Here is an 11930-nt window from a genome sequence, read left to right as displayed (position 1 = left end):
TGTAATCAAAGCAAATTTTACTGTTAATTTTAGCTTATTAAAACCTTATATTCAGTAAAGGTTTTCTCTTATTTCAATTTCATAACTGAGTATTAAATTCTTGCTGTTATCGTCAGCAGCTTCAAAAGCGATTATTGTACCCCTATATTTTATGATTTAATAAAATCAAATATATAATTTGATAAAACTCTGACGTAATATTATAATTTACTTTACGCAATAATGGTAACCTTGAGGCCTTCTTTATCGCACAACGCCAAAGATACAACTTTAGCTATTTAATTTCGTTAAGAGTAGTATTAAAACAGACCAATGATATCGTGAAATCGCGTGGAATTTATTAAAACGGTGTTCGGTCACGAAAGTTTCGCCTTTCGATTTAATTTAGTTAGTGTCTGCGCATTTCTGAACGAAACACGCCTGTGTCACTGCCTGTTACCGCTCCTGCTGTCATAATAAAAACATGTTTGAGGAATCAAAGAAAAAAAGTTTTTTAGGGTTTGATTTTAGTACACAAAGGGTTAGTGTTATTTTATTTTAATCAAAATGCAGTATAGTTACATATCTATTATTTTTGTGGAATTATTACTATCGGCTATAAGTGTTTTCCTAATAAAATTCATTAAAACAATCCAATCATGCGAAGAAATGTATTTCAGCGGCTAATTACGTGAAAAGTAAAACCATTATATTTTAACCAAAAAAAAAAAACATAAGGACATTTTTACGAAATAATGATCATGTAATGATATTAAAAAGTAAATATAATTAAAAGCGTATTTTTTACTATTTGAACAATTCAGATGACTAATTATATTGTCCTTGGATATACACGATATTTTTATCTTATGTTATATCTAGGTATAAAACCTAAGCTTATATATAACGGCACTGTTTTATATTTATTTCAGAATAACTAGAAGATAAAATTAAAATTAAATTAATTGAAACTTCAAGAAAAGAAAAAAAAATTAAGATCTTTGCTTAGCACTTGAAGGGTGGGGTAGCCGTTGTAACTAAAACATGAGACTTTAGAACTTATATCTCAAGGTGGGTGGCGCATTTACGTTGTAGATGTCAATGGGCTCCAGTAACCACTTAACACCAGGTGGGCTGTGAGCTTGTCCACTCATCTAAGTAATAAAAAATAAAAAACTTAAAAAAATTATGCCAATATTGCATTATTTTGTATTTTTCTGTCTAATTTCCTGTAAATCAAATTACCCTACTTACATTGAATAATATTTAATTTTAATTACTTGAAAAGTTAACAGCTAATAGTCACATGAACATTTAAAAATATTTTGTGGCAGTTCCTGAATAGTTTCCAGGGTTCAAACTGCTACTTGGCAAATAAAAATTCAACATCTAATATTTTCTCAACAGTTAAAAGCACTAGTAATCAACGAAGACTACAATGTACTCCACGAGGCTGATGTTGAATTTGATGTTGACTTGCCTGAGTTTAGGTAAGTAGTTTAAATATTTTTCATAGTGAAATGGCTGCTATTACCTTAGTAATGGAGTCTTATTGTATAGTAGATAAAGGTAACTGAATCAAGAAACTGTGAATTTGACTGTACTGTTCCACACAGCAACAGTGTATAGATCTATGATCAGTCTGTGTTGGGGTAGACTTTTATAGTTCTAAGTCACAAGTGTATCATTTTTAGCATGCTAATAATAATTTGTAAATTTTGAGTGTGATGTACATATTTTAGGAGTAGAGCCCTGAGAGAGTTTCTGCTGATTCTTCTCAGATATGAAACTACATTCCAACTGAATTATTTTTTTATTGGATCTAAAGTCATAAGCTACATAAAAGTTACCAATTTGGCATGCTACTTAGCTTACTAACTACTTTACGAAGCGACCAATATATTTAATATGTTTTCGTTGTGAAGTTTTTACTGAAAATTACAGTCGATTCTGAAATACTACTACTACAATAGTGTAGAGAAGATATAAAGAAGGGTCTTTTTGAAAGATTTGTCCAGTGTACATTAATAATTTCCGAAATAAAAAAAAAAGTCCAAATTATTACAATTATGAGCAGATATTTGTGGAATACGTAGGCAATATTGTGAATTACCAAATTTATATTGCATTAGGATACAATACAGCTATTTCTTATTTCAATGTTAATTGTACAGGACCGCAGGGGGTGTGGTGCGCGGCGAGAAGGGTGAGGTAACAGCACCTCCCCTTTTATGGGTGAAAGCATTAGACATGGTTTTGGACCGACTAATTGTAGCTGGACTAGACTTCTCCACTGTGTATGCTATATCTGGAGCAGCTCAGGTATTGTGTCAACATGAAATTAGTAAAACTGTTTTAATGCTCTTGAGACCTGTATTGGGTATAAGGTGTACTTGACATGAATGGACATGTCGCAAATGTAGACTAGAAATGATGTTGATGAATTATACTCAATATATTAAAGCCTAAGGGAAAGTACTATGGTACTATTGATATTATAAAATAGTTGACATTTAACCATAAAGCAAAAGCAGAATTATAGCAGAACTAACGATTGTCACACTGTTGAAATCTGAACAAAATTGATTTGCTGTAGATATAAAAACAATGTAGCTTCATTGATTGTAAGATAGTGGTCGAAACTTATCATATTCCACCAGAAGTAGCTCTGGACTCTATAATTTTCCGAAATTAAATATTTGCAAGAAATCTAGTAATAATAACTCTATCATCCTAGACTTGGTAATAACTAATATAAAACTTAAATCATCTGTGCATCGAAATTGATAGTTGAATGGGTGTCATTTTAAAATTATAACAAATTAATTATTTAGTATTTATGGGATTCTCATGACGATTTTCCCATATTATAATAATGAGTTCCCGATATTTAGGCGATGTTACAAGCGCCATGACCACAGTAAACTTGTTTAGTATTATAATTATAAGGACATTCAGAATTATAACACAGTTTTCTTTTAGCAACATGGTTCGGTGTGGTGGTCGAAAGATGCCGAAGCGAAATTAGGTAGTTTGTCATCAGACGACTTCTTGCACACTCAGTTGGCGTCCGCTTTTTTGTGCGACTCCCCAGTTTGGATGGACTCTAGTACGTCTGCCGACTGTAGGGCTCTGGAGGAAGCCATGGGTGGACCAGAGGTGAGATTAAATTGAACACCAAGTTTAATTTGCATACATATTAGTAAAAAAAAAAATACTATTTTTAAAATTATACTTTTTAATTACTGGCAACATTTAGCTGGTGATCAGACGTGTTCTAACAGTTGTCAACGTTTTCGAATTTCAAAATAAATTGGAATTGGAATTGATTGTCTAAAACTATTCCTATTTTTAACAGGAATTAGCTAAAATCACAGGATCTAGGGCGTACGAACGTTTTACCGGGCCGCAGATTCGTAAAATGTTCCGTACTCGGCCCCGGGTGTACCAGGCCGCGCCCCGGATATCCCTGGTGTCCTCGTTCGCGTGCTCGCTGTTCCTGGGCAAGATTGCGCCCATCGACCTGGCGGACGGATCCGGAATGAACCTTCTGGACATTAGGACTATGCAATGGGACGAACGGGCACTGAAGGTAATAATATCTTAAAGTTGTGTCTCTAATCTACAGTTACACAAATAAAATAATAAAGACTTGACCTAAAGGTCTTAGTTACCAGGTCATAAAATCCTTTAAAAAATAATAATCATCATCAATACATATAATAAAATCGTAACTGGTCGCCGTCTGTACATCAAAGATATCAAAGGAAGACTATTATAGGGGGCTTTTATGAACGCAATAGAACCCAAAATTATATTTTTTAAGAGGTTTTGTCTGTTTGTCTGTGCGTCTGTGCGTTTGTGCACGCTAATATCAGAAACAGCTTATCCGATTTAGATGTGGTTTTCACTAATTTATTGTGGTAAGCTTTAATTAACATTTAGTGTTTGTTTCATGTCAATCGGTTCATTAATAAAAAAGCTATGCCAATTTAAAGAATCACGTAGCTGGGCGTTTGTAGATTGTAAGCCTGCGCGACCGCGCGGGTATGTAAACCGCGCCGTCATCGTCCTCGCCGAACCCGTCACTTGCGACTAAGGGCTCGGCCAGTAAACTAAACCATAGACACAGCCCACTGAGTTTCTCGCCGGATCTTCTCAGTGGATCGCGTTTCCGATCCGGTAGTAGATTCCGCGAAGCACTGCTTTTGCTAGGGTCAGTGTTAGCAACACTTCGGTTTGAGCCCCGTGAGCTCATATACACGTCAAGGCGAAGCTGAAATAGCCTCTCAAGGCAAGATCTTCCTTCTGTCGTAATAGCTTATAGTTATAGATAAGCTATGCTCCTTTATTGGAACTGGCAATTGTTTCTACGTTTTGGAAGTATGTATGTGCCCTTAGGCATGCGGGGACGAGTCGCTGATCCACAAACTGGGTGCGGCAGTCCCCAGCGCGAGCGACGTCGGGCCGGTGTCCGCCTACTTCGAGCGGCGGTACGGCTTCAGGCCCGACTGCCGCGTGGTGGCCTTCACCGGGGACAACTGCTCCGCCCTGGCCGGTAACCATTACACCCCCCAGCCGGTAGGATACCGGCGGCATCCTCCCGAACTGAGAGCTCGTTCACTTAACACGTTGACTGAAGTAATAATGACGCTTTCTCTCTTCGATCTACATACTAAAACGCCGGAATGTCTAGTAGACTCTGGGAATGACGAATCCGCAGATACTAAGAATAAATATATTTTTACAAGACCTAAAATTCTAAAACATACATTTACAAACAAGAAGGCAAAGTTAGGTGATTCAGGCGCTTAGTAACAGAAATCGACGTAATTACTTCAGTGCGCCGCGTAGGGCACCGGCGACCTACACGGCAGTCAAAGGGTTAAATAATGAAAATAAAATAGTAATAGTTTAAAAAAACTAACAAAATACGCTTTTATAGAAAATCCAACTAAAAAATAGGGAGGGGTGCATGGTATAAGTAGTTATAAATATTTTCTTAACAAATATGAGTAGAAGGGTTGTTTTGATAATATTCTGAAAAGCCCCCCAAGCTTTTTTACAATAAAATCATTTTTATTTACACTATTTTTAATTAAATTTTATTAAAATTAATTTTCTATATTATTTTTTTATTGCCTTTGTAGGCAGACGAGCATACGGCCCACCTGATGGTAAGTGGTCACCGTCGCTCATGGACGTCAGCAATGCCAGGGGCAGAGCCAAGCCGCTATCTATAATTTATTTTTAAATTTTTTGGTTGAATTACAATATTTTAATTTTTTTTTTTAAATATTGTACTGTCATCGGTCCTTAATAAGTATACAAAATTTCGAGTTAATCCGACGTTTTGAAGGGGGTTTATAATCATGTTCAAAGATTCCGTTACAAACATACATACGTCTGAAGCTAATAAAAGCGTATTAAAAACAGAAAACCCGTGGACTCGAACAAAAAAATAATAATACAAAAATAAATGTTTGATAAAACCTATTTATCTCGCAGATAAGGACACGCATTATAAAACAATTTACCGATAACGTTCTCCTCAGCTAACCTGGGATTGTTTGTGTAGCGTTGTTGTATTCACAAGTCACAACGTAGGCGGGTTTGTCATAATCGAAGAATCAGCTGGTAGATTGTATAGACGATTCTAGATAAGATACTTTAAAACGACTGAATTCAATTTATCAAAAAAATAAACTAGATGGCGTTGATGTTCGTGTGTGTTTCTTTATAATTATCAACATTTTAATCTATTTATGTTCTTTACCATTTTTACCATTTGCTTCCGATGTGGTCGGGTGTGGGGTGACCCTTTAGAACGGGCGAAGCTCTGAGTAGCACCGGTGACCGTTAACCGGCAGCTGCTGGGGGCAGTGGTGCTGTGGGACAGCCCTGATACAAATTTAACCCACAGACACAGCCTACTGAGTTTCTCGCCGGATCTTCCGCTCTGATACAGCGGAGACTTGGACCTCCTGTCTCCAAGGGGCAAGACCCATTTGTGATTTGCATGGGCTTCGTCATTACTTAACAACAGACACACGCTAAAGAAATGCATGAATTATGTATTTTCTGAAGAAATCAATCCTTGTTTGTCTACATCAATGCTCTTACTAAAAGACCTTTTGTTATTTGCAGGCCTTAGACTTCGTTCGGGTTGGATAGGGCTCAGCCTGGGCACCAGCGACACCCTGCTGCTCGGCCTCACGGAGCCCGCGGCCCCGGCGGCCGGCCACGTGCTCGTGGGGCCGACTCTCGACGCTCCGTACATGGCGTTACTGTGCTTCGCCAACGGCTCGCTGACGAGGCAGAACCACAGGGACCGGCTGGTGGGCCCGAGCTGGGAGGCGTTTAATGAGCTCCTCAGGTCGACCGTCCGAGGGAATATGGGTTTCATGGGTAGGAATGGTTCTGTTTTCGATTATTAGTTTTATTGAGGATGTGTTGGGAGTCTACACAGGTGCCCTAAGTCTACAGTGAAACAATTATATCACTTTCCATTTTGACGGGGAGCAAAACTGTCTATCCAGTGAAAATAATAAGTATGGTCAGATTTGGAGTGGTCGAAGCACCAATATGCCTGGTGTACTTGTGACGATTGATTCGTTTATGCCGGACTTTATATTTCAAGGACAAGGTGAACCCGCACATATACACACACACGCGCGCAAGCACGCACTCACACACGCACACACACTGTCTTCAACTAGCTGTACCCGTCGCTAGGCATTTAAAATTAACATTATTATTCTCACCCCCACAAAGATTCTCATCATTAACGCCCCCGCAACTGGTGTAGATAGTCCAACGCTCATATAAATATTAGCCTATCCATTAAGTACATGTATTTTCTACATGGATACCAAGTTTCAAGTCAATCGGATTCACGGTTCAATAGTTATAACGGAACATCTGTAAAAACCACTGTAGGTTTATATATTAGTATAGATAGATGACAAGATCAACCCGCACACATACACGCACGCGCACACACAGACGTTTGTGTCGCAGGAGTGTACTACGACACAGCAGAGATAGTGCCGCGCCGCGCCGCCGCCCGCCTGCTGCAGGCCAGCGGAGGCCGCGCCGTGCAGGCCGGGGCTCCGGCGGCGGAGGCCCGCGCGCTGCTGGAGGGGCAGGCGCTCGCCCGCAGAGCGCACGCCGAGGACCTGCACTTCACTATCGGTACCCACTAGCGACTAGGAAATCATTAGGGCTCACATTATCTAAAGCCGCATATATCAGAACAAAAAAGACCACTATTTTTAATATTGTATTTTTTTCGGAATTGTTCATCTTGTAGGTCAAATCACATTAAGAAATCTCGTCCTATACATAATGGTTATATGGTTATATAAGCTATAACCATGGATATTTGAGAGGGAGGAGATGCCTTAGATGACATCGCCGCGGGTTCGTCACGCACAGACACACACATGTCCGTGTGTGGCCTCCTTTATGTCACTAATGTCGAGAACAATCATTAAGGAGAAGTCTGACTGTAACACCAATAACAAAAAAAAAAAAAGTCGAAAGTGACCGTGGTATGGGCATGTCATGTGTGGCGAGGATAGTCGTGGGGGTAAAAAGACAAGGGTTTGTAAGCAGACGGAGATGTGAGCGAAAGAGGATATGCGTGAGAAGAGTGTGAGTAAAGAGATGATGTATGATCTCCCACGGTGGGATTAAGGCAAAAAGAACTTCGTCATCAGCCTGTATATTTCTACTGCTGGATGTAGGCCTTTCCCATAGTCCACCACAATGAACGGTCCTCCGCCTTCCGCATCCAATCTTCTCCAGCATATCTCCGTAAGTCATCGGTTCACCGGGCAGAGAGACGCCTAACACTGCGCTTACCGGTACATGGTCTCCAGTCCAGAGGAACTGAGAACCATCATTGAACCGGTTGTGCTTCTCAACCATCCGCTGGACCCTATCGTTGAGACCGGTTTCAGGCCCCTCGTCCAAGCTGATAGCGACCGGGGGCGCCGCCGCCAACAAAGAGTTCCTCCAGATATTTGCTGACGTCTTCAATGTCCCCGTGTACGTACTGGTAAGTGCGTTGAAGGAATAATCACTGACACCTCAAGATTACGATGCGTGATATTTGTAAACAAAAAAAAACTACTATAATTTTTTTTATATGGCAACACTATAGTTCGTCACTGGCAACTAAATAAAACAAACAGAAGAAAATAGTAGTTTCATATTTGCTTGATTATTTTAACACATTATACGCCAGTGGCATCTGAGATATTCAAAGATTGAGTATTGGTATGATTCGCTGGTTTACGATCAATTGTAGGCAGTCGAGCATGCGGCCCACCTGATGGTGAGTGGTTACCGTCGCTCATGGACTTCAGCAATGCCAGGGGCAGAGCCGAGCCGCTACCGTTAAGTACTCTCCACAATCCTTGTGTGAAGAAGAACATGTCATAGCGCTCGGGAAACACCGTGGAGGGGAGAACTCATTCCAAAGCCGGATGGTAAAGGTCTTTGAAAACGCACTGTGGATGACCGCAGTGGCTCCAGGTAGTATGGATGAACTCTACTCCGGTGGCGGGCGGTGCGGTAGTAAAAACCAGAAGGAAAGATTTAGAATTTTGTACATTTTCGTAAAACAATTAAGAAATCGGTAGGCAGCGGCTTGGCTCTGCCCCTAGCATTGCTGAAGTCCATGGGCGACGGTAACCACTCACCATCAGATGGGCCGTATGCTCGTCTGCTACAAGGACAATAAAAAAAATTCAATCGGCGTCATCATGGCAACAAAAGGCAGATTATCAAGCAAAATAATCCCGCGTTTTCACGGGGTTGGCATACACCGTGTATATCGGTGTAGATTGTTAGACCAGGATCAGTTCTCGTTAATATACTTTTATTAGCCGTATTGAACGTTGTTACCGCGGTCCGCCTTCGTTGGTCGGCGACTGAGGTCCATAGACATCAGTGTCGCGTGTCGCAGGGCGAGCATGGCAACGCGGCTCTGCTGGGGGCCGCCGTCCGCGCCGCCGCGGTGTGGTCCCGGGACGCCGCCGTGTCGCTGCCAGGTACGATAACACAATAATAATAAACATTTTACCAGAGATAATTGTGATCCCCGCGCGTATATGTCACGTATATGTCACTGTCTCTGCCGTGAAGCATCCGATAAATGATAGAATTGAGGCTTGGACCTCAGACCTCAAGGCCCATAGACTGGTCACACAGAGGTGAGCGGTGGAAAAATAAAACTTTAAGTACTGGTTGACTTTCTTGGCGGGAACGCGAAGAGTGAAGTTGTGTGATTTGTTTTATTTTGTCTATTTAGTGTTTCTTCGGGTTTAAATGTGTAATAACGGTGGTCTATTAACTGTTTAATATCTGTGAAAGTGCACAAATGTGGGAAAATGAAACAAAGCCGCTGGACGTAGCTTCTCGGGATCCTCCAAAAAGTCCATTGAAAAAGTCTCAGTAGATGACCACTATTTTACTGAGATTATATTTCATCCCATATTATCTCATCTCATTTCATTTAATTTCATCCCAGTTGATTAATGTCTCAAATTAATCATCATCTTCATTTCATTTCACTCCATATTATCATTTTTCATAAAAATAAGGATACAAATTAAAATAAGACTTGACCTAAAGGTCTTAATTACCAGGTCATAAAATCCCTTTAAAAAAAAACCAACTTGTATCCAGGTAAAAACTATTATAACGTATTACTAAAATATTGTGAGGGTACTTAACAGTAAGCGGCGACTTGGCTCTGCCTCTGGCATTACTGAAGTCCGTGGGAGATGGTAACCACTCACCATCAGGCGGGCCGTATGCTCGTCTGTCTACGAGGGCATCAATGGGAGATCTCACATCCCACCTTGTGCTAAGTGGTTACCGGAGCCCATAGACATCTACAACGTAAATGCTCCATCCACCTTGAGATATGAGTTCTAAGGTCTTCGTCGGAGACGACGAGTTCGACGAAGAATAAACTTTTTCTCCTACCGACGCCGAAAGTTCGGTTTTCCTCCCGCTGTACAGAGAAGAAAGTGTAACTTTTCCTCCCTTTTCCTCACTGACAAGTGCGCATGCGCGTTAGTGTCTACGTCTGCTCTCACGCACCTAAAATTGTCCGCCATTGTTGTGCTCGGGTAATTTGCAATATTGTGTTTAGTGTAAAAGTGAAATAAACAAAAGGCAATCAAATTTAATAGTGAAGTATTAAACAAAGATGAGTTCATCAGACAGTTCTTATTCAATTAGTAGTAGTTTATTTAAAAATTAAAAAACAGTTAAATTGTTTTTTTTTTATGAGTTTACTCCTTTTTTTGTTTATTGTTTTATTAGTTTTACTCCACGGGTGCTAAGTTTTTTACAATATCGAACTTTCGGCTTGATAGGAGAAAAAATAGTATGTGCACCGCGGGAAAAAAGTAGGACATCTCATCCCGCGTGTTTGCCAATTTTACACGCGGGAGGAAATGTCCAACTTTTCTCCCTTGGTGCACAATGTACTACAATTTCAATCACTACTGATACATTTAATTATCGGCAGGCTCGGAACCCACCCTGACGCCGGTGGCGACGCCCTACCCGGACCACGACGCCATCTACACGCCGATGCTGGCGCGCTACCGACAGATCATCCAGGAGATGCCCCGGCTGCACTGACTCCACCCCGCACTACCGACCTTCCACAGATCAAGCGTCTCCTCCACCCCGCGCCGTTACCCCACTGCTGAAAGTAACTAAGGTTGCCACCATATTTTTTTGCAGATAAAATACACTGGTTATTATAGGTAGGAAAAAAAGAAGTACATAGTATTAAAATAAAGTATAATTTATTTATAATAATCATTATGTTTAAATGCATATTTTTATTACAATTGACCAAATTAAAAATTAGAAATTGTGACAATTAATGACAGTGACATTGTTGACATTTGAAGTTAAGTTGCGTTCAGGATTGATTGTTAAAAAAACGAGTGCTTAGGTGATGTTGCGTTGACGAGTGGCGACATCAATTGAGCAATCGATGTATTTCGCTTAAGGAAAAAATACATATTATGACTAAACTTTTCAAAAACCCAAAGAAACCAAATCATGCCAAATAAAGTATTTTCGTGTGCTTTATTTTTCACATAAAGTACAGAGTACAATTTACATGATATAACGTTATAATCTTTATTATAAAGTACGGGTGGCAGCCCTAGTCGTAACCATGTTTCAACAGGATTTTACTCCTTTTTATATCCCTCCAGCGCCTTCGATCATTGGTCGCAAGAAAGGCTTCGTATGGACATCTCCACAATTATCGAGATAATTCTTGACAGGTCGAGTAGCTTCGATATGTGTTGGCGCTATCTGACAATAGATGGCGTTGTACTTCTCGAGCGATCTCGATTTTACTAGAATATTAGCTTCCGCCATTCGACCATAGATGGCTCTTACCGGCGTAACAATATTGAATCAACTATTGCACTAGTACACTTTTTGGGTAAAATCCCTATTAACTCTTTAAAGTAGCTTTTTCACTATCCTGCCTCGTGATGACTTCTCATGGGGATATTTATATCCCAAAAATAAATATCCCAAAAGTATGTGTACTGGAAAAAACTGTGATCATAAAACTCATATCTTAAGGTGCATTGGTGTTGTATATGTCTATGGGCATCGGTAAGCACTTAACACCAGGTGAGCCGTGAACTCGTCCACCCATGTAAACAATATAAAAAACGTTAAACGTAAGTCAAAATGCTTTATTGTAATATATCGTTATATAATGTGTAGTTTATGATTGTTGCTTAATTAATATATTACACTTATTTATTGATGACTAGCGACCCGCCCGTCGCTTCGCTTCGGAAACATTAAGTTTTATTATTGATAGCTGAGTACCGCTAAGTCTAAAAAAAGTAGCCTAAGCTACTCCTTATATCATCAGCTACCTACCAGTG

The 11930-nt window shown here is 40.0% G+C and overlaps 1 protein-coding gene across 2 annotated transcripts; it reads left to right on the top strand.

The window, feature by feature from the left end:
• The first annotated feature begins 378 nt into the window (after window positions 1-378).
• LOC114239996 (xylulose kinase) lies at window positions 379-10807 on the top strand. Of its 2 annotated transcripts, none has more exons than XM_028170447.2 (11): window positions 379-520; window positions 1387-1469; window positions 2154-2301; window positions 2962-3138; window positions 3338-3571; window positions 4381-4537; window positions 6127-6387; window positions 7000-7173; window positions 7944-8041; window positions 8954-9038; window positions 10529-10807. In XM_028170447.2, exons 1-11 carry the CDS (start codon window positions 464-466, stop codon window positions 10642-10644), a joined length of 1590 nt encoding a protein of 529 aa, XP_028026248.2. In that variant the 5' UTR covers window positions 379-463; the 3' UTR covers window positions 10645-10807. The 2 variants fall into 2 exon arrangements, with proteins under 2 accessions (XP_028026248.2, XP_089584141.1); XM_089728015.1 differs by lacking the exon at window positions 379-520 and adding an exon at window positions 562-677.
• Window positions 10808-11930: the final 1123 nt, after the last annotated feature.

The sequence above is a fragment of the Bombyx mandarina genome, chromosome 06 (assembly GCF_030267445.1).
Source record: "Bombyx mandarina strain Sakado chromosome 06, ASM3026744v2".
In the NCBI taxonomy this organism is placed as follows: domain Eukaryota; kingdom Metazoa; phylum Arthropoda; class Insecta; order Lepidoptera; family Bombycidae; genus Bombyx; species Bombyx mandarina.
Note: the sequence above shows the minus strand (reverse complement) of the source record. Positions and strands in the feature narration are given on the sequence as shown.

What these genes read in the sequence shown, in the direction of transcription:
- LOC114239996 (XM_028170447.2), top strand. Translation starts at nt 464, where the DNA reads ATGTTTGAGGAATCAAAGAAAAAAAGTTTTTTAGGGTTTGATTTTAGT. An exon ending in GGACCTGCACTTCACTATCG is followed by an intron (nt 7,174 to 7,943) that starts GTACCCACTAGC and finishes GACCGGTTTCAG; the next exon opens with GCCCCTCGTCCAAGCTGATA. An exon ending in CGCCGCCGTGTCGCTGCCAG is followed by an intron (nt 9,039 to 10,528) that starts GTACGATAACAC and finishes AATTATCGGCAG; the next exon opens with GCTCGGAACCCACCCTGACG.